The following is a 21,559-nucleotide window of genomic DNA, read 5'->3' as shown; positions in this document are numbered from 1 at the left end:
GCGGCCGCGCCCGGGCCCAGCCGGGTGGGGAGGGCGCCGGCCCCGCCCCTCGGCGCTTAAGCCCCGCCTCCCTCCGCCCGCCCCGCGACTCGCCCGGGCTGCCACGTCTGCCCGCTGACGTCACCCCCGGCCGGCCCCTCCCCGGCCAATCCGCTGCGCCCACCGCCGCGCCGAGCCGACGGGGCCGAGGGAAGAAAGGCCGGCCGACGCGCATGCGCCGCCGCCGCCGCGGGGGCCGCCGGGAGAGCGAGTCCCGGAGGGCGGGGCGCGGCCGGCCGCGGGCGCGGGGCGGCGGGCGTGGCGCGGACTCGGTTTCCCGGCATGCCCCGCCGCCTCCCCCCGGCCATGTAAGCGCTGCTGGGCGAGCGGCCGCCCCGTTTCCTGGTCGGGCAGCGGCGGCCATTTTGGGCTGAGGAGCGAGCGCGGAGGCCGCGGAGCGGAGCGGGGCCGGGCGGAGGGGGCAGGCCGGGCCGAGCCGAGCCGGGCGCAGGCGGCAGCCCTCGCACCCCCTGCATCCGCGGAGCGCCCGCCTGGGCGGCGGCAGGTGCCAGGCCGCCAGCGCCCTCCCCTCGCAGCGCCCTACGCCGTCCCTCGGGCCGCGGGCCCCACGGACATGTCCAGCATGAACCCCGAGTAGTGAGTGCGGGGCGGGGGCGGTAAGGGGGACGGGGCCAGGGGGCTGGGGGCGCAGCGGAGCCGGGGGGAGGCCCCCCAGGCCTTGGGGGTGGGGGGAGCCCCCGGGTGCCCCCCCCCGGTGCCGCCCTTTTGGGGGGACCCAAAGGGTGCGGGCGCCTCGCCCTGCCCCGGGGCCGCCCCCCGGTGAGCCCCGCCTGGGGGGAGCGGCAGGGGGGGCAGCCGGGAGAAACAGCTCCTCTCCGCGGGGGCTGCGCGCCCCGGCCCGCTGGCAGGCTGGGCAGGCGGAGGTCCGCCCTGCCCCGCTCCGGCTGCGAGTCATGTGTGTGTCACATGGCGCTTGCAAAACACTCGGGGCCGCTGTGGGTTCTGCAACGCTCCGGCTTGGTCATGAAGCAAGTGATCTTCGGGGTTGGACTGAGCCGAAGTAGGAGCTGCCTGGAGAGCCTGGTGATGGCACGGGGTTGTGGTTTTCTCTGGAGGGTCGTGGTGTGAGGGTGGCCTTGTGCTCGGCAGCGGGGATGGCTGAGGGCTCTGGGCAGTAGTTGTCTGGGGTCTGGCAGCAGTAAGAGCAGCGGCTTGCCCACTAGGGTGTTGGGGACAACAAACCTCGGCTCCCTCATCTTTTATTTGAGGGACTGGGGATTCATTTAAAAAGCACTTTAAAGCCAGCCACTTTGCTCTCACTACTTCAGTGCCAAAGAGTGGTTTTAGGATTCTTTCGCCTATGCTGGCACTCCAGTTTGGGATGACAAAGCTGCCATGCCCTCTAATGCAACTGACGTGGTTTTGCTCTTGAGCCCCGTGTGTGGTATGACATTACTGCTCTAGATCCCACCACCTCTTTATGGGTGAGACTCAACCAACTTTTGTCCTCAGACCTTGTGTTCCCACGCAGCTGTGGCTGCTGGTGTGCATGGTCACGGCTTTCATGCTCCCTGTGTGTGGCAGTGTGACTGCAGGCACTCTGTGCCCATTAAAATCACCTGGAGAGTGAGCAGGAATAGAAGGCGAAGTAATCATCAGCTAGCTCCAGATAGTTGGTGAAAACTGAGAGGTTCAGCCAGGAACTCAAGTTACATCTTGGCAAGATTACATAACAGGTTTGCTGGTATGGCTTCTGGAAGCACTAAAACAGTAGCTGGATGTAACCAGTGGATAAACAACAATTTGTTGGTTGGTGCCTTCGTGGTGGTAAAGGGTCTCAGGGTTAAATTCGACTTCATCTCGTGGACAGGTGGGGTTTGGCACTGGAAGGCTGCCTGTGAAGTGTTAGGCCCTTCTGGGTGGAAGCAGGTGGAAGGGGCTCTTCCCCCACAGATTATTTCTGGCCTTTACTGAAGCCTCCCAGCTTTTTAGGAAGAGCTGACTGAGAGCATAGCTTCCTGCAGTCAGATAACAAGTGCTGCTATGAAGGCGAAAAAGCATTTTGTGGGAGCCTTGTTCTCAGTGGAGTGTGTTCATCCCTGGAGGTGGGGACTGGACTCTTAAAATGAAGAGGGAAGACTAGTTTAAGATTAATTTGGAATAGTAAATTGTTACTTTTGGCGGGGTTGTGTCTGCTGGATGAGGATAAGAGATGGGAAGAGCACAGTGAGATTTAAGGATATTTTTCTCTCCCTATAATAAGTGTACTTGGATCAGTGTTAAACCGGGAGTAAGATTTGTGGGGTTCTAGTATTCTTCCTAGTCCATCTCTAACAGGTGCAGGTATCCATTTGTGCTTTTAGTGGTACCTTGCCTGTAATGTATGTTCTCAGCTCCTTATCAGGGCTTCAGATGGGGCTGTAGCCCAGATCCTCTGTCCTGGGCGTGTCAGAAGTCAGTGGGTTAGCTAAATCTTTTTGTTAAACTTGCCTCCTTCAGTTTTCTTATTCAAAAAGCTGCAGGATTAGAAGCTACTGGTGTCAGGGTTTGAAGGGAGTCTGCTTCTGAGCTCCCCTGAAATTTCAGTGCTGTAGGACAGCTTGGTGGACTAACAAGTGTGCTTTTTGTGTGTGAGAAGGAGCTAGGGAGGGCTGGGTGAGCTGTTAGCGCTAGCATTTGTGAAGCTAAATTCTCAAAACATCTGTCCAGCCAGTGCTGGGTTGTGTTCCTTTTGTGTTCCTCCCCCATTATGGTGTTTAAATAGTCAAAATGTCAATATTGACTCTGTTGTGACTAGATCATGCTGAGGTCTTTCAGGCTTGGTGCTTCCTACCCCTTGTGCAACTGCATGCAGCAGGCTGGCTTGCACAGATCCACCGGGGGGTGAGCCCTTGCACAGATAAGCAGGCCTGGGAGTTAATCTTGATGAATGCTCTGTAGTGTCTGGGTCTCATTCCAGAGACCTTCCCTAAGGGGTGATAAGGGAACAAAGTGATGTTGGAATAAACCTGGTTTTGGTATTCAGAGGTGTTAGTGAGCCCCTGTGTGGGCTTCTCAGGCTTGTGTGGTGGAGGTCAGTGGGTGACAGGTGAGTGACAGCTTCTGGAAACATCTGAAATTATTTGTTCCAGCCTTTCTAAGCCATAATCTGCGATGCAGAGTGGCCTCTTGTCTTCTGGATTCTGTTTACTTGCACATGCAGTGTGTAATCAGAGTGACAGTCATGCTCCTCTTCAAAATTTCTTGGGTGGTGGAACAAAGACAGAGGATTTGAGGCTGCTGTGAGTATCTGTTTACAATAAACCTGCAGCTGACATCAATGATTAAAGCTGACTCCAACAGTTCCTTGTAGGAGATGGATGACTACCTCATCTTGTCTGTTTGGGATAAAGCCTTCCTGGTTCTAGGAAAGAAGTGCGTCTGCCTACATAAACAACGTGCTTTAGAGGCATGCGGATCCCTTGTCCTGCACAGCTTTGGCCAGCTCTGCTGAGCTTGCTGGCTGTGGCATGGAAAGTGCCTGTGGTGGAGTGCTGCTCCCCTCTCAGATGTGGCAGGGCCCTCCTGGAGGTGCCTTTTTTGCAAGAATTGCAGTGTATCTAGCAGTTCTCCTTGGCAAAAGGAAGTTAGCCTGTTCTCCTCCTGATTAGAAGGGTTTGAAAGCCTCACTCATGCTGACAGCACCTGCCTGCCCTGCTGCCGCACATCCTCCAGCGAGCAGTCTTGTGTAGTGTGAAGTATGACTGCTTATATAAAGAGTGAGAAGTGGCTGAACGATCAGTCCGAGTTCACGCCACCTCCAAGTGCTGTGGAGAAGGCTGTGCTGCATGGCCTGTGCCCAGCCTGCGCTACGGGGGCTTCCTGAGCTCCAGGAGCTAATGGCCCAGGTCTTCAGACTGGGAAAGCTAAGCTCACAGCTTCAGAAGTGATTGAGGCTTTTCAGGAGCAAGCACCAGAATTAACCTGGGTGACTGGGATGCGTCACCACAACTGAAGCTGTTTACTCGAATATATTCCATCAGCAGGGTTCAGTCTGGAAATACATTTCAGCAAAACTTTGTAGCTTGTTCTCCTTTTTCTTGGATTTAGGCTGTTGTTCTGTGGTCTCAGCCACCACACCGTGTGTAACATAGTTCTCAAGGTCCACATACAGACACCTGGTGTTGTAAAACACCCTAAAGCAGCTGTATGTGGAAGTGGAGCGCATTTTTGGGTATTAAGCATGCAGCAACTTTAATTTTTGAAAACCTAAACAGCAAGGTTGCACTTTAATTATCTTGGAGTTGATGCAGGTCTAAGTTTCAGTCTTGCTTATCTGGCAGAACTAGGTTTGTGACACAGCAGCCTGTTCTAGGGTAAGAGTGACTTGATAAAGGCTGTTTGCCTCTTGCCTCAGCCTGAGCTGTGCTGGCCCTGCTTTGGGTGAGGCAGCTGGCTGGAGCTGCTGTGTGACCCGGTGATTGCTGTCTGAAACAACGGAGCCCAGAGTCGGGACACGTTTTGATAGTAGAGATGTCAAAAGCAGCATTTAAGGACTTTTGGATTCCTGCTGCTTCACCCACAGCACTACTGCTAAGTTACACTATGGCTGCTCCTGTTTGCTTCTGGCCAGGGAATGCCTGCATATAAAATGGAGGACTTAATAGCAGGGTAGGCCTGGCTGGGAGCTGCCCGGGAGTCTGAGGGATGCGAGAGGAGGACAAACCCTGCAGGGTTTGGGGGCTGAGGAGACCTGGGCCCTCCTTGGAAGCAAGGGGGGCTTGGGAGCTGTAGCTCAAGTCTTACCTAGGAAGGAATTAAATGTTTTCTAGTGACATGAGCAGTGAAATTCAGGTGAAAGCACAGTGGTAATATTCCTGTGTTACCATTCTTAAGGGGATTATGCCATGCTGCAGGCTCTAGTACTTGGAAGGGTATTACTGCTTTCTATAAGTAATAATTTAGCTTTGCAGAGAACTGGCTGACCCAAACTTGCTGTTAAATCTGAAAGCTGTGTGTGTCAATTTGTGTGTGATAACCTAACAGAGGGCCAGATGTGAGAGCTGGTGTGCCATCACCCTGTTCTCTAGCCCGTGTCAGCTTTGGGGAGCTGCAGTTATTAGTGGGGGAAAGGGGAGGGAGCTCGCTCCTTCCTCAGCTCCGGGCTGGGGGCGGTGGCTGGGAGGCCGCAGAGGGAAGGGTCAGACAGTCCCGCTGTGCTGGGGCGGGCAGTTAGGCCTGGAGTGGTTTTCTCCTGATAAAGCACAGCGGGGTGCCCGCAGTCAGCTCGTCCGTGTGGCTGGGGCAGCTTCTGCAAGCGGAGCCACAGGAAACGCGAAGCCGCTTCTGAAGGGCGCGGGGAGGAAGTGTGCAGGGCGGTGTGTCGGGGCAGGGACAGCGGTGTCAGCTCCTGGGCTGCCCTAGCTCCACGAGGGGGTCCTGCGTGGTCCTGGGGAGCGAGCAGTTGTAGTGCCGCTGGTAAGTAGCGGTGCCTCGACTGGTTTGAAGCTGTTCGGGTAAGTGGGTTGTGATGCAACCTCACTTACCTCCTCTGAACTACGCGGGGTAGTAAGTGCACTGCACTAAAACCATCCTGCCTTGGTGCCGCACACCGTTTGACAGTAGTGAGCTCTGAGCCCCAGAAACTAAGTATCTTCAGATGACTTTGATTTCTGAAGTACCTTGAGTGCTTTCACTTCAGGCTGGGGAGGGGTGAGCCTGCATTTTTAAGATTAGCTTATTAGTCGTTACATTTAGCACTTTGACTTCCCTCTAGCCTTGAGAGAAGTGCTGCGGCAGTGGGTCTCCTCCGTAGAACGTGTTCTCACAGCGAGTCACTGGGGCACTTGAGCTGAGGAGTGGAGGAGAGCCTGGTGGCTGGCTGCTGAGGGTGGGTGCAGTGCCCTGGCTGGACTCGTGGCAGTGGTGGGGAATAGTGGGGACAGCTGACTTCAGGTTTATTTTTGTTTGGTTAAGTGGGGGTGGAAATGTGCCTCTTGTAAGCTTTGGTGGTTAAATGAGCATGGGACTTAATTCTGGGTGTTGTGGGGCTGAAGAGCTACAAGCCTGGAACTAGCTTACCTAACAAAAGGTATTGCTGTGAGTGGTGCTTGGTTTTTTCTGTTCTGCTTGGTCTCTGGTATTAAACCACCCCATTTGGCTTGTGACTAACATAACAGTTTAATGTTTTGCTAACAGTGAAGTCTTCGTTGCTCTCTGACATGTAAGGTAGGTCAGCCATACTGTGCTTGTGCCCCCAGTATTGGGAGGGCTCAGCATTAAACAAAACACAAATTGTTACCCCTACCGATGTGAATTAAGAATTATTACACCATACCTGACAGGAATGTGTGCTGACATCACACCTGAGTGTGGATGTATTACCTGGCAATGTGTGCTTCGTTCTTAAAAGATGAGTGGAATATATGGCCACTAATATGGCTGTTAATAGCCTAGCATGGAAGGCAGATGTTCATTCTGCTTCAGCAGGTCATTAAACCTGGTGCTAATGGCTTGTACACCTCCGTCGTGTGTTCTGTTGGATCCTGCTGAAAGCTCAGTCTGGGTAACTTAAACTGAGGAAGGACGTGGCTGCTTTTGGCCAGCTACGTGGAACTTGTGCATACAGGCAGTGGAGCGAAGCCTTTGACTTACAGATGGTATGAGCTGGCTTGCTGTCCACCAGAACTATTATTGCTGATGTGTTGTTCTACCAACCAGTGAGGCTCGTACGTAACTGGGAAGTGTGGTTTTAGTTTCAGCTAGACCACAAAGGGCTGAAGTAGGACTCTTCGCCTTGCTGATAGCTACCAATATCCCCGTTGTAACTTCCTGGAACAGCACGCTTCAATGCAAATGCTGTGCCCAGGGCATCCACCTCACACCTCCCTTACACAGCAACTTACGTGAACTGAGAGCACCTCACCTGGCCAGAGGGGTTCGGAGTTGGAGGGTCTGTTCCCTAGCAGTGAACTGATCTGCCTGACTCAAACAGTGTACTGGCTGTCAGCAGCATTTGTCACTAAGTGCCATTTTTTTCTCCCTGCAGTGACTATTTATTCAAGCTACTTCTGATTGGAGACTCCGGTGTTGGGAAATCTTGCCTTCTACTTAGGTTTGCAGTAAGTGATCATGCTTAAACTTTTATATAAAAGCTGCCTCAGGTACTTAGCAAGAATTTCTCCGCTAGAAGAGCGGCTTGAAAGGACTGATGGCTGTCAGGCCTGGTGTACCAAGGAATAATCAGTGTTTCAAAGCCTTCTTGTCTCCTGAATGTTTCCAGCTAATGTATTCATGAGTCATATCAGAGATATATCAAGAATGCCCGGTTAAATTTGATTCTCATTTTCCTGTTACTTGAGAACAAAATATCCTAATATAAGTTCCACCATTGTGGTGGTGGTAGAACTCTGAAGGTGGAAGAACGTACTTGAGGTCTGGGGTCTCGTAGTCCTCATTTTCAAAGTTGTAATGTATGCCAAAGACCTTAATTAGTTATTACTTGATCTGAATATTTTCAGCTGGGTGAAGTTTGACATCTGCATTGAAAAGGCCTACCAATTGCTTAGCCTGGGGGAGAGGTAATTAAAATAATAATCTAGGAATAATAAGGCCTTAATGCTTCCTTTAGTGAAGGAACGTATACAAAACTTTAAAATTGCTGGTGGGCTGCTGTCTTGAACTTCATGCAAGAGGCTCCAATGTTCTTGTCAACAGGGAGAGTTTGAAATGTTTGACAGCTCCTGGTGGGAAGAGCTGGAGTCCAGAGAACTCTTCACCTGTGTCTAGCTTAAAGTGTTGCTGTGGGAGGAGATTCGAAACTAAGTTTTGATACTAGTGCAAGACAATGGTGGCAGTTTCAGACTATAAACAGCTGCTCCAGGCACCTCTGGAAGTTCCCTGTTACTTAGGTGAAGTGGGTGTCTGCTGTGTGCAAATAGCATTGCACCAGTGGGAGCCCCCATGGCCACTGCAGTGCTACTGTAGTAGGACAAGGCAATGCTAAAACCAGTGCGAGCACCAGAGTGGTGTAACCTGCTCTGCTCAGAGCTCAGTTAGTGGATTGGAAGTGACACCGAGGCTGGAGCAGTACTCACACATCAGTGTAGCCTGTTTTCTTGCAGATGTTTCACATGAAGTCAAATTTATTCAAAAGCATCCATCTATTCTTTTGGATAACCAGCTTATGTTTGTGCTCAGTTATCTGGTGTTTCTTCAGCTAAGAAGCTTTTTCCTGTGGAAATTTGACTTTCTAAACTAAGCTTTTTTACATCGAATGCTGCAATAAGTCCTTATGTTGCTTAATATGTTCCTGCTGCAGGTTAAACAGCAGCAGGCTTTTCAAACATACCTTTTTGAGTATTGGAACTTAAGGAAATGAATGTCATGTCATTGTAAAAGGCTTAATGCTTTCCCGTTACTTGCGTCTGTTCCTTCAGACAGCTGTATTATCTGAGGTGTCTTCCATTCACAGCACAAAGAAACCCCTTGCTTTTGTGAGAGCTGCTGGTTACGTAAAGCCTTTTGTGGCATGTTTAAGTTCTGTCCTGCTGGTACTTTGCAAATAACCTTCCTTCACGCCAGTAGGCTAATGAACACTCGCATGTAGTGGAGGCTGACCCAAAGGTTTCTGTGTGCCGAAGACCAGGTGGGGCCTCAGCAGCCAGGTCTGTGCAGGCTGTTAGAGCAGCGCTGTGTTTCCTGTGCTCACTCAGACCATGCAGCAGAGGACTCATCACGAGTACCTAAGCTGTAACTCTAAACTGCTGTAGTGGCAGGGGATCTGAAATTCAGATGCGGAGGGCGAATGAGGCAAAGCCTCTCACTTGGTATAGGTAGCTGCCATGTAACAGATGAAAAAACACCAAAGGAAGATAAAAATTGGAGGCACTTCAGTGACCTTAATGGTTATTCTAAGTAGCTCTTCAGTCTGCCAACTTGAACAAAGGCTGTCTTCTGAACTACAATTCAGGACTTAACGCTATAGCATTTTTGGAATGAGTTATTGACTAGTTGGGGAACACAAACCTTGCGGTATGAGGTGCTTAAAAGTTTTTTGAAGAATTTCTAAAGAGTAAGTGTTCAGTGAAAAGATCTAGATTGCTGCTGGACTTTGCAATGGATGATCAGACCATTTTTTCCTAGGAAATCAAGTACCTTTGTCTGCATGGTGTTTGCCTATTGCATAATAAAGTAGGTGACTGTGGAAGTGCAGCTGGCTTGACTTATGTTCACTCTTCTTCCTAGGATGACACGTACACAGAAAGTTACATCAGCACAATTGGTGTGGACTTCAAAATCAGAACTATAGAACTAGATGGGAAAACAATCAAACTTCAGATAGTAAGTAGTATTTCTCAACTCCTGGGCACCTTAATCTGTTCAAGCACAATTGCATTCATGATTACTGGTACTTATCTTTGTTTCTATTTTAATGATTAAAGTACAGTGTATTCCCTGTTCCAAGAGGCTAGGCAGTTTTCACAGGACTTCCCATGACCTGTCCCTGAAGAAGGATGTGATCAATGCTGCCTGCCTGAAAGGGGAAGTGAGATGTTAATCTTTTTTCCTTTGGGAAGAAAAAGCTTAAGTTTTAAAAGGCACCATGGGCAGTGAGCTGAAGGGTAGGATCCTGTGCTGGTTTGCTCTCATCAAAACCAGTATAGTTTTGCAGTAACTGTTGAGGATCTGTGTAAGTGCAAGAACATCACGGTTGTCCAAGATGCCAGAGTTCTCCAGCAGCTGTTAACAGCTGTGTGCACTACCTGGTGCTGGGAGTGTGCTTTTGTGGGTCTGAAAGGAAAAACTGACACGTGTGCTTGCAACTGGCTTGTCTGCCTTAGTGCTGAGTAGTGTCTTCTGGCTGTTTGGCCTTCCCCTGCAATAGGCAGGGGCAGAGACTTGGCAGTTCTCTCCTCTAATCTTGAAGTGCTCTAAAACGGTGACTTGTGTACTGAAATCTAATATCTATGCAAGGTCACACAATCCTTGTCAGCCACTGCTTCCAGCTCCAGCAGAGGCTCTCAGGACTGGAAGGCAATGACTCAGGGATTCCAGGCTGCGCTGTGGAGCAGCCTCTAGTTCCCAGCCAGAAGCCTGGGCACAGTTGTGAGCCTGCAGACCATCAGAACAGCCCACCAGGAATCTGTCTGCGAGTCTATTTTTAATACGTGCTAGCCCTACTCCTGACATGGCTTTGGGAACAGCGGTGTGTAGGTGACTTCCTGCCCTGCTGGGGGGAGGTGAAGCACCAAATGCCCTTCCTCCCCTCTGCCAGCAGGAGGAAGGAACCAGGTTTGAGTTGTTGCACTTCATCTTTCAAGGAGGATGTTGCCTGTAAATACCTTTGCAGCTCTTGTACCAAGGCTGCTGAAGGGAGTGGTGATGTTAGGTACCCCACATCTCTCAGATCTTAGCCTGAACGGGTTTTCAAGCCCTGCCTTGCATTTGTTCTGACCACTGAACCATGGCTTCTGTTTATATGTGCAGAAAGGGCTTCTGTTTGGGTCAGAATGACTTGAAATGTTTTCTGTGAGATCTCTTCAGTGCACTCGGTATAAAACCAAACAAATGAGCAGTTCTAGAAAAGCACCTACTGAAGCGTACTTCCCAGTTAAAATATATTGGTTATCTTGAATCCTGTTTGACCATCTCGGAGCAGTTTCTGCAGCTGGGACTTGGAGATGCTTGCAGTTGGGTGGCAGGTCAGCTGAGTTGTGTTCTGTGAGCTCCTGTGACCCCGGCACCCTGCTCTGCAGTAACTGATCCTGTTTGCCTTGCAGTGGGACACAGCGGGACAGGAGAGGTTTCGAACTATCACTTCCAGTTACTATAGAGGCGCTCATGGCATCATAGTTGTGTATGATGTTACGGATCAGGTAAGTGGTGAACTTGTGCCAGGAGGGGTTCTCCAGGTGGAATGCACGAGGCTGACGTGTAAATAAAATGCAATTTGATGCACTATGTAGGATTTACCAACTCAGCGTTTCTGAAGCATGCAGTGACTGTTCTCCAGCTGTGTTGAAGTTTATTGAGCTGAATGGACAACAGTCTCCAGTTTGGGGCTAAACAAGTACAGGGAGCTGTGAGATAGGTGGGATACTACTCTAAAGTAACAGTGTCTTAGGCTTAACCTGGAACTTGCTGGGTAGGTAAGTGACTGAATACTTCTCAACCTGCCTTTAGTGGTGAGGAGTCTGAATTACTGATACTGTTCAAAAATTTCTGGATGTACTTGAACTTTGGTCTACAATAAACAAATCTGAAACTGAAAAATGTCAGCATGTGCGCAGTGTACAACTGAGGCAGTGTTTTTTGTGAAAATCTCTGAAGATCAGTGGTGCTGTTGTCCTGTTTGAAGGGCTCTTCGGAAGTGTAGAGTTTCCTGAACTAATAGGAAGGGAACAGTTGGCTTCTGTTGCTAACTCGAATGTCAGCTCAGTGCGGCAGTTCTGTATTTTTGGAGTCAAAGGTTGTTCCAGCATCTCTCTCCACAACAATGTGACTTGCACCTAATAGCTGGTGCTTTGTAAATGCCTGGGATTCTTCTGCTTTCAGCTGTGTACTGTATCTTCTGCCTGCTACAGGAAGAGGAGGAGGAGGAGTCCCTGATGGTATTTGTTCGCTATTCAGTATGGAGCAGGGAAAAATAATGGGGGGGAGCCCAGCCAGGGAGGAAGGGGCTGATTGTGCACTGCTTGGAGCAGTGGCCTGAAGAATGGTCTAGACCCTGTGGTGACTCCCTTATCCAGAGGGAATTGGGAGCGGTGGTATGGATAAAATACAGTAGCATTAGTAGTGTTGTGTCCCTTGTAGTTGTGAAGCACACTGATATGTACGTTGCTTTACCTTTTTTCCAGTTATTGCTGAATAGTGTTGAACTTCCCTTGTGGTAGGGGTTCTGCTTACAGCTCTCTTGTCTCCTAGGAGTCTTTCAATAATGTAAAACAGTGGCTGCAGGAGATAGACCGCTATGCCAGTGAAAACGTCAACAAGTTGTTGGTGGGGAACAAATGTGATCTGACCACAAAGAAAGTAGTAGACTATACAACAGCAAAGGTATGTTGGTACTGACATGGGCTGGCTTGGCTCAGTGCTAGGCTGGGTCATAAATGCAGTTGAGTTCAGTGTAGGGAAGCAGCTCGGTACACAGATGTCAGTGTGCCACAAATGCAGACAGCTCAGTGACCTGCTAAGTACTTCAGTACAAGTCAAATTGGGGTTTGGGTGGGGGTCTGCGAACTTGGGGTGGATGCGGAGGTGCACCAGGAAACCAGGTGAGCTGTGAGTGTTGGCGTGTGAGCTTACTGTTTGCTGTTTCTCGATTCACAGGAATTTGCAGATTCTCTTGGAATTCCGTTTTTGGAAACCAGTGCAAAGAACGCCACAAATGTAGAACAGTCTTTCATGACCATGGCTGCTGAGATTAAAAAACGAATGGGTCCTGGAGCAACAGCTGGTGGTGCGGAGAAGTCCAATGTTAAAATTCAGAGCACTCCAGTCAAGCAGTCTAGTGGAGGTTGCTGCTAAAACTTGCCTCCCCCCTTTTGTCTCACAACAATGAATTTGCAATCTGAACCCAAGTGAAAAAAATTTGCCTGAATTGTACTGTATGTAGCTGCACTACAACAGATTCTTACCGTCTCCACAAAGGTCAGAGATTGTAAATGGTCAATACTGACTTTTTTTATTCCCTTGACTCAAGACAGCTAACTTCATTTTCAGAACTGTTTTAAACCTTTGTGTGCTGGTTTATAAACGTGTAATCCTTGTTGCTTTTCCTGATACCAGACTGTTTCCTGTGGTTGGTTAGGATGTATTTTTGTTTTGATGTTTCTATTGGCATGTTTAGATGTCAGGTTTAGTCTTCTGAAGATGAAGTTTAGCCATTTTGTATCAAACAGCACAACAGTGTCTGTCAGTTTCCATGCATAAAATTTAGTAAGATATATGTAAGATCTGATTTGCTAGTTCCTTCTTGTAGAATTATAAATGGAAAGATCACACTATCTCTGATTAATAGTTTCTTCATACTCTGCATATAATTTGTGGCTGCAGAATATTGTAATTTGTTGCACAATATGTAACAAAACTGAAGAAATGTTTAATAAATATTGTACTTATTGGAAGTAATATCAAACTGTATGGTGATAAATATTGTCTTAATTTGTATTGGCTAAGGGGGAAATCAGGCTTGCATTGTGCACAAAACATACCTTTGTGCAGCCATGGCTCTCAGACCTTGTAGTAGACCCAGAGACCTTCCCTGCAACAAAACTAGTGACTATGGCCCAAAAGACTGAGGTGTTGTGGTGCTTAAGGCATGTGCGCTGTACCAGGAACACCTAGCCAATGTCCATGGAGGCATAATGCACTCTGAATGTACTACAGTTCCCTAACTTAGTCTCGGAACTTAATTTATTTCTCAAGGACTTGACTTAGGGAATACCTGTCTGCTTTGTGTAGCAGGGGGACAGAAGGGTATTTCCCTAATGTGAATACTTCAGCATAACCTTGAGGTGGTAAAACTTTGTACCAGTATATTATGTCTTTTCTATATACTGTTAATTCCATCCTCTTTTAATTAATACTCTTCGTAATGCAACAGCTTAGTTTCTCTTTGGTTATGCATAAAGGCATCAGAAGGATGAAATGGGGACAGTGAGATCCCACACCAGACTGTTGCTCATGTAGGCGCTCTTTCAAACAATTTGGAACTAACCAGCAGCCAAGAGGTTTTGGGCAGTGTGATTCTTTGTACAGAGCTAATCAAATCATTAGTGCCTGATGTCTAGCTAAAAGCCACAGGAAAGCTAGCCTATAACACTTCCTATACATGTAAAATTGTTCAGCTTTATCTAAACTCAACTGTTCAGCCTATTCTGTAAATAGTCTCATCTTTGAAAGACCATGTAACATTCCCCTAGTAGTAAATACACCCTGTGATAGTAACAAATATAGCCTAGGTATGTTGTGAGGTATAAACTAAAACTGGTGCAAATAGCCTCTGATTTTTTTTTGGGGGGGGGAACTTTGGCTAACAGCTTTCTTCAACATAGTTGCATCAATGAACAGGCAATTGTAATACATAAAGTATTGTCATGGTTAAGTTGAACTCTTCCACGTGAGACCTTCACAAAATAAAGTGATGTGCTTTCTATTAGAGATGTGCTTGTTGGTATAATTCATTATGTGACTCGCTCCTCCTGGAGAGCAGGAGCTGTAGGAGTAGTGAGTGCTGCTAAGATCAGGAAGCGAACCAGAAGGAGGTGTACTGAGGGTAAAACATCTTCCCTCTAGAGAACTGCACAAATGAACTTAAATGTCAAGATGCCTGCTACATACTATCCAAAACAATGTTAATATATACAGTAATAAAAGCATTGCAAAACCAACTTGGGCTACACCAGTTGTTTGGTGGTTATTTTTTTCCCTAAGTTACAACTTGACAGGGTGGCACCGTTAAAAGCTCCAGCCAGGTGTCAGGCTCGAGTACACAGCAGAGGACCCAGCAGGTTTTAAAAAAATCCTGGCTGAAGGGTTCTCACCTGTGAGCTGACTTACTAAATAGCTTCAGCAGCCTGGGCCAGGCCTACAACTGGCACACGGAGACAAAGAGGCAGCAGTAGCGTTTCCTTTCATCAAAGCCGGGGTGATGTTGGCTGGGTAATTCCTGGCTGGTCCTGCTGCAGTAAGACTCCCAGAGTGCCCGCCTGCAGGGGAGCCTGGGGTGGTGAGGCCAGAGTGAGAGCAGTCTCACTGCAGCACTGTCCTGGTGCACGCTGAGCTGGGAATTGTCACCTGCAGCCTCGTGACTTAAAAACCTGCTCTTGAAGCTGAGGGGGAGGATAGGGGAGGGTATTAAAAAACAAAACAACCCCAAGCCCCCAAACTAAAACAGTTAAGAGCTCTAAATAATTTCACTGTGCTTTCCCCCTTCTACTTGCGTGGTACACAAACCTTATCCGCTCTGTTCATAAGAATGGGAGGAAATGATGTATTCTGCAGGAGAACACAATGATAACCATTTAGTTTAAAGGTTAATTAAAACCAAGTACCAACAGTCTGTAATTGGCTGTAACTTTTTTTTTTGGCCACTTACCTTGTTAATTCAGGCCTGCCCTTTTCTATGGCAGAAGGGGTTTGGGAGCCCTTTCCAATGGCTTTGCTAGCACCGATGAGCAGTGCGAGCTGTGAGGGAATGGCTCCATCCTCTTCACCCAGGGAAACCAGCACTGTGTTCGCAGAACTACTGCAAGGGGTGGCAGCAGTTCACACACAGCTTGCCTGAGTACGCACCTGCTTGTTACTTCATCAGGAGCCACCCACAGCATTGGCTCTTTGCATTTCTGCCTAATACAACATTAAAGAGGCACTGCTGCAGCAGTGGATGGTAATTGTAAGGAAGAGTTCTGTTTGCTCCCAAGAACCAGAAAGAGCTGCTAGTTCTTGGCTTCCAGCAGCTATTTTTGAAGGGTATAAACACAAAATGAGAACACTTCTATTATAATCACACAGCTTTACTTAGGAGTTGCACTGCACACTATGGATTACTCAGATTAAAAAAGTGTGTGCCTGACATTTTGCTAATGCATGGAACAGGCCACTTCAGTAAAAGGGAACGCTACATAAAAAAAAGGAGAAAAGAACCAGCTGTACAATCCTCACTCACAAAACCCCCAACTTAGTCAGCAATATTAAATAGAAATACAAGTAGCCAAGTAACTGCACAGCTTGCCTGTCTCAAGCCACAGTAAAAAACAAGTTGAAATCAGCCCGGGCTGGCTAACTCCAGACGCAGTGATTCAACACGTTTTGGCATCTCTGCAGGAGTTGGACGTAGCGGTTTGTTGCGTGCTGCGGTTCTGCTCAGCCGTCCTGAGAGCAGCCAACAAAGCCCAGGTCTGATGGAGGCAGCACCTGAAATAAAGCGGAAAGTTTGTTCCTGTGCAGTGGCTGCAATCCCAAAACAAAAACAATGAATGCACACTGTACCTGAATCACCTCCACCTGTCCTCTGTAGTGTGTAGGGTACAGCTATATTCATTAGTCAATTTAAAAACAAAAAAAGCTATGCAATATATTATTACTCTTCTAAAGTTCTGGAAATATCTTTCCCCTCTGCAAGCCAAAATTTTAAAGTGAGCCAGGGAGAAATTGAAATTCTTGAGCTAACCTCCCTCCTCCCCCAGAACCCAGTTATCTTCCAGCTCCTGAATTCCTACCTCTGGGTGTGCAGGAGCTGCACGAGCCTTCCTGCGGCCCTGCACTGGGCTCCTTGCTAGCACCAGCAGTCATTTCGTAAGGACACAGTTTTATAGCAACTCCCAGTTACCGCTCCAATGGCTTAGGGAAATCTGTCCGGATCTACTCCGATGTGACTTTGCCCTCAATCACCACTCAATACAAACGTCCCCTCACCCCTTACTCTCACACTCCTGTCATTCCCTCCCGAAATGCTGTTGTCTCTGCCATTGTAATTGAAGGGAGGTGTTCAAGAAGTCAGCCAACAAGTTTTCTAGCACATATTTTACACCTGGATTGCCTCGCTTCCCTTTCCCACCATTAAATGAGGAGTACAATTTTTCTGTGAGGAAACAGAAGAGAGCCATCTCCCTCTTCCCTGCTGCTCAGTGATTTCGGTAAAGCAGCTGCCTGTGCCTGGGCTGCTGAAATCCCATCCCCTGCACCCTGCGTTTAGTGCCTGCCTGCTCGATGCGTCCCTCTGACACGCTGGCAGCGCCCTCACCACACTCTTGTCTCAGCAGCGGGTTCTCCAATGCACTGCTCTGTCCCTGACACACTTGAAGACTAAGGGCATCCATTTCGAGATCACCCTCAGTTTTCTCTCCTTCCAGGCCTTGCAAACATCAGATTAAAAAAAAAAAAGCCTGATTTACAGTGTGCTAATTTAAGTGCTTCTCTTCCTATGCTTCCCTCTCTCCCACCTCCAGGGAAGGGCCGGTTTGCTCCCCTGCTTACCCACTGAGCTGCTGCCTGCCGCGTGCTGTCATCCTGCTCCCTGTCCTCCCCCTGCACAGGATCCACAGCAGCCAGAACCGACTTGTACAAGCGCTCCGCGTGGCTCTCCAGCTCTTCTGACTGCTTTGCGATCAAGCCCAGCGTTTCTTTCAAAGCTGGAAAACAGAAAGGATGGAGGAGGCAGTATTAACGTGACAATTCAGGCTGGAAGAACAAAGAAAAGGGTTCCTGGCAGACACCACTAAGCTGACGGCTGCCCCTTCCAAACTGTGATGCAATGTTACGGGGGCAGCGGGAAGTGACCCAGGAGGCTCCAGCTTAAGGCTGATTACAAAAACAGGGGCTCCCAAAGACATGCTCAAACAGACGTGGGAAACCTCCTTTAGGACCAGGTAAAAAAAAAAATAATAAATCCATCTGGATGCAAACCCAGACCACTAAAAACCCTTTAGTGACTGCAGACACGGGGTTTTGGGGACCCAAAAACCCACAGAGAGCCACGTGTGGCCACACACCGTTTGTGGGCTCCCTTCACCTTTCCAGTGTCCCTACCACCCTGAGCAGTCTGTGCGGTCTTTCCTTTAGAAATACTGGGGGGCCCCAAATTGCTGCTACCAGCTCTGGGATTCACCCACTGCAAGCAGGTCGTAAAAATCACCCTGAATGATGAAAGAATTTTCTCCCAGCTGCAGGCTGACAGCAACCCAGGGCCCGGCAGGAGCTGGCCAGGCAGTGGTTAAGATAAAGCCTAAGGCGGCGCCCACAGGAGGCAGAAACACATCCATCACCCACACGAGCAGCAAGCACCCGTGATGGATGGGGTGGCGTGAAGCAAGGTCAAGGCACAGGGCAGCACCAGCACCTCCAGGCAGCAATGGAGGTGTAAACCTCAGCAGCATCAGTCCTTTCCCTAAAATCTGTCTCTGACCTCCCAGAGCTGCTGAATGGCAAACTCTGCCCACCACGTCTCCACCCCTACCCCCCTGGGGCCAGGGATTTTGGGGGCAGATGCCAGTGCCAGCACTGCCAGATGTGCCCGCGAGCAGCCAGGTGGAAGTGCCCGTTCCCCCAATCCCCACCCAAAGGCCCCTCTCACCTGGTGAATTCGATGCCATGCACTCGAGGAGAGCTTCTCCCCGCTGCAGCACGCTCTCTGTCAGACTCTGGTGGTCAGCCACGTCCTTCCTGAACTCCTAGGAGGAGAGGAGCGCTGCTTACAAGTGTTTGGGGCAGCACACACCTGGAAGACCCGCCTGTGCTGCACGGCCACACGCTGCCGGGGGAGTGCTTCTCCCCACGCAGGTCCCAGATTTGGCTCTGCACACCCGCTGCACTCTGCAGCACCTGCCTGGGTGGTGCCTCGCTCCGTGCTGCAGCTCAGGAAGCCCCGAGAGGGCGTGGGGCACCCAGCCTGTGCTCCCAGTGCCAGACGCCAGCTTCAGGTACTTATCTACCCTATGCAGAGACACGTCCCTGCCTCGCTGCTGCTGCACAGACCCAGTCGAGGCCGATGCGAAGCGTTCCTGCCTGCAGCACTGCGTGGAGAGGAAGAAGAGATGAGGGTGAAACCTACCAAGTAACGGCACAGCGCTGCCTTCACGCTCGCAGCGTCTGGCGTCGGTGGTATCCAGCTGTCCGTGAGGTCTGCTACATCATACAGCCAGCAAATGAGCTCTTCCAGCTGGCAGCAAAACATCTACTTAACAAATCATAACAAAAGGCATTACTTATCTATTTCTCTAACAAAGAAGAGGCAGCAGCAGGGATACACGACTGAGCAGCCTTTCGGAGAGCACCTGCTCCCTGCTGCTCCCCTTTTGCAGAGCCAGTGGCGTCTGCCATCCCTCCCAGCACACAAACATCCCTAAGCTCAGGTCAACAGAAAAAAGACAAGGAAAAAAAAAAGGCACGAAGGAAATTAACCCCCTAAACATACCCAAAATACCATGTGGAAAGAAGCAAGCGTCGCCATTAAATGGCTGCTATGGAGAGGTGTCAAAAGCCAGCAGCACCCAGGCTGAAGGAGGGGCTTTGCCTCCACCACCTCCCTGCCAAAGAAACGCCCTCCTCCTCGTGGCAAACCAGACCCACCGAGTTAATTTGCAGTTTCTTCTCCCTGAGGGTTTGTCTCGTTCAATTAAGTGCTTCCATTTATTTTTAAAGCGTCTTGGTAAGGGATTGTTTTTGTAAGATGCTGTGTAAAACCCTGGGGCCTCTGCTCCTGCTGAAACCAGCCTCCAGCCCTGCTTCTGTTCCTCAGGAGCTGAGTTTTGTTAAAAAGCTGAGCTGCTTCTCCCTGGCTCTGGGGCACGATAACCAGATACACCTGGGAAACTTCCCAGACAAAGCCTGCCTGGCCTTATTATATCTACAGGCAAGACCCAGTCTGGGGAAGGCGAGCGAGCCGGGGCTGAGCTGCAGGGATGGCCACGCCACATCAAAAAAGCCTGGAGCGATGGAGCAGGCAGCAAACACGGGTTTCGTGCTGGCCAGGTCCAGCCTGCCCCTGGCTCTTGTATCTTGCAGCTTTGCTGCAGGAAGGAAGGGCTTGGGAAGACAAATCACCACATTTCCGTCAAGCCCAGCCCCACGACGCTGAGCCCTGGGAGAGGCGAGCCTGGAAAGCAAGGCACTAAAATGGGAAGAATTTGTTTGTGCTGCTGCACCCGCCGCTAAGGAGCGTTACAGGGGAAGGTCCTGGGCAGACACACACCTCTGTTCTGCAGTGTGGCTGCACCCTGAAATTCAAGCCCTCCCAAAAAGCTGTGGCTACCTTTAGATGGACTCAGACCACCAGCGGGGATACCCCAGACACCAGAAATGCTGTGAGGCTGCAAAACCCTTCACTGCCAGAGAGGTTCTTGCTCCATCAAAAGAAATCATCTGCTCCAGTGAGCCGCCCTGCGTAAATTACTACCAGCTGCCAGGGACCAAACATCATGCAAAAGGCACTGGGAGGCCAGGAACTAAATATAGGCACGCTGCACACGAGATCTTCCCAGAATACGCTTCAGTTTCTGGTCTTAGCTTACCTTAATGCACTGGGCCAGGGACTCGCCCTGCTGGCCCTTCTCTTTAGGATGCCGCTTAGCACCCAGCTCACTGGGGCACATCCCGTCCAACGCGCCCCTGACATCTGCAGGTAGGTGAAGCCTGCTCAGAGGATCCCTATCGACCTGGCTACACGATCCAGTGTTTTCCCAGCTGGGCTTTTGGAAGCCGTAGGGTTGACACAGCCCAACAAAACCTTCGGTGCTCTCTCTTTGGTGTCTGCTGCATGCTGCTCTGAAAGGAGACCGCTCGGACTTGCTGTCGCCGTAAGGTGGAGGGGTTTGGTGGTCTTGCCTGGATGTCCTTTCAGTTAAGGAAAGTTCGGACAAGATCTGAGACAACCTCTCCAGCTCCCTGAGCCGAGGAGGCAGGGAAAGAAATTCTTCATCACCATCCCACTCTTTCCTCAGGGGGAGCACTTGTGTTGTAGGTAAAAACCTGCTAGTGCTTTTTGCCTGTCCTTTGTAACTTGACGAGGGGCTCCCTTTCAAATGGCACCAGCTTCTCCCATCCACATCAGGGCGATCAAATGAACTCAGCCCCGCTATCTCCATCCTTAAGTCCTTAGGAAAACCTCTGGAAGGACCCGCTGTGCCATTAGAGGAAGCACTCTTTGCAACAGATGCTTTTGCAGTGGCTGAAGGTTCACAGTATGAGATAGCTCTCACACAGCCTGGTTTTCTAGACACTGGGGTCGAGTATCTCCTCACAGAGGCCCCAAACCCCTGATGTGGATTTTCTCTGCTTCCCTGAGCCTGCCAACCTTGACCGTAGATGCTGGTGGATGTCAGAGTGCCCTCGGGAGAAAGGGAAAAGCTGTCCAAATCTATTCCTGAATCGTGGAAGAAAGGCTCTGGCGCCTTTCCAAGCTTGTACCTCGGCCTCAGCGGATAGGCGTAATCCAGCAAGTCCTCGTACTCCTTGTTGGGGTTCCAGTGGGGTGACTGACGGTCTGGGGAAGGGGGCAAGGAGTCCGGAATGGCGCACGCCCAGTAATCAGCCTGGTAGGATGACATCTTCCTCACACGCCCCACAGTTATGTGGTCATCCAGCAGAGGAGCGAGCGACTCACGTGCCCGCGGTGCCTTCCCTTCCGTCACGCCCGGCCGACGCCGCAGGTCCCAGGTGGCGGTGGCTGCAGGAGGCACGTCCAAACCAGCTGGCGAGCCCGGGGATTGCTTCACCTCCTGCTGCTCGGAGGCGCTGTTTTCTTCTAAAGAGAGGGTAGAGAAGCTCGATCTGGAGCGGCTCCGCGAAGGGCTGAGAGGGGTCGGCTGAGGCAAGGACTCCAGGGTGGAGGAGAAGGGGGACGGGGGTCTTTGGCTGCACTGGCTGGTAGAGATGTCGTGAGAGACGTCCGCAATGCTGCTCACCTCTGTGGAGCTCTGCGCGTTGGGAGCGCTGGACATTGGCTCCAAGCAGCCCACCATTTTCGTCTGCTTGGACATCCATGGATGAGGGACCCAGGGAGGGGAGAAAAAAGAGAGAGAGAGGCATAAAATGAAGGTAATTCACACGCTTGCTCGGTTTACAACCTCTGCTGTGTTAC

The 21,559-nt window shown here is 50.1% G+C and overlaps 2 protein-coding genes across 10 annotated transcripts in view; one reads left to right on the top strand and one right to left on the bottom strand.

Annotated features, from left to right (window-relative positions):
- Window positions 1-391: 391 nt before the first annotated feature.
- RAB1A (RAB1A, member RAS oncogene family) lies at window positions 392-13,117 on the top strand. Its single transcript, XM_040553172.1, has 6 exons — window positions 392-636; window positions 7,028-7,100; window positions 9,226-9,321; window positions 10,761-10,856; window positions 11,905-12,036; window positions 12,310-13,117. The coding sequence occupies exons 1-6, from the start codon at window positions 614-616 to the stop codon at window positions 12,505-12,507; spliced, it is 618 nt and encodes a 205-aa protein (XP_040409106.1). The 5' UTR covers window positions 392-613; the 3' UTR covers window positions 12,508-13,117.
- A 2,368-nt stretch (window positions 13,118-15,485) lies between these two features.
- CEP68 (centrosomal protein 68) overlaps window positions 15,486-21,559 on the bottom strand; it is an 18,822-nt gene continuing 12,748 nt past the window's right edge. For all 9 annotated transcript variants that reach the window (XM_040553138.1, XM_040553135.1, XM_040553137.1 and 6 more), the window contains 5 exons: window positions 19,992-21,446; window positions 18,533-18,655; window positions 18,056-18,152; window positions 16,960-17,114; window positions 15,486-15,897 (listed from right to left, as the gene is read on the bottom strand). In XM_040553138.1, coding sequence (XP_040409072.1) covers window positions 15,847-15,897; window positions 16,960-17,114; window positions 18,056-18,152; window positions 18,533-18,655; window positions 19,992-21,446 — 1,881 coding nt within the window. In that variant the 3' untranslated portion in view covers window positions 15,486-15,846. The remainder of the gene's footprint in view (window positions 15,898-16,959; window positions 17,115-18,055; window positions 18,153-18,532; window positions 18,656-19,991; window positions 21,447-21,559) is intronic.

Source organism: Cygnus olor, chromosome 3 (genome assembly GCF_009769625.2).
Source record: "Cygnus olor isolate bCygOlo1 chromosome 3, bCygOlo1.pri.v2, whole genome shotgun sequence".
Classification (NCBI taxonomy): Eukaryota; Metazoa; Chordata; class Aves; order Anseriformes; family Anatidae; genus Cygnus; species Cygnus olor.
Note: the sequence above shows the minus strand (reverse complement) of the source record. Positions and strands in the feature narration are given on the sequence as shown.

Excerpts from the sequence above, each read along its gene's own strand:
- RAB1A (XM_040553172.1), top strand. The coding sequence starts at position 614 with ATGTCCAGCATGAACCCCGAGTA. Across the intron at positions 9,322-10,760 it reads AAACAATCAAACTTCAGATA|TGGGACACAGCGGGACAGGA; the intron begins GTAAGTAGTATT and ends TTTGCCTTGCAG. Across the intron at positions 10,857-11,904 it reads TGTATGATGTTACGGATCAG|GAGTCTTTCAATAATGTAAA; the intron begins GTAAGTGGTGAA and ends CTTGTCTCCTAG.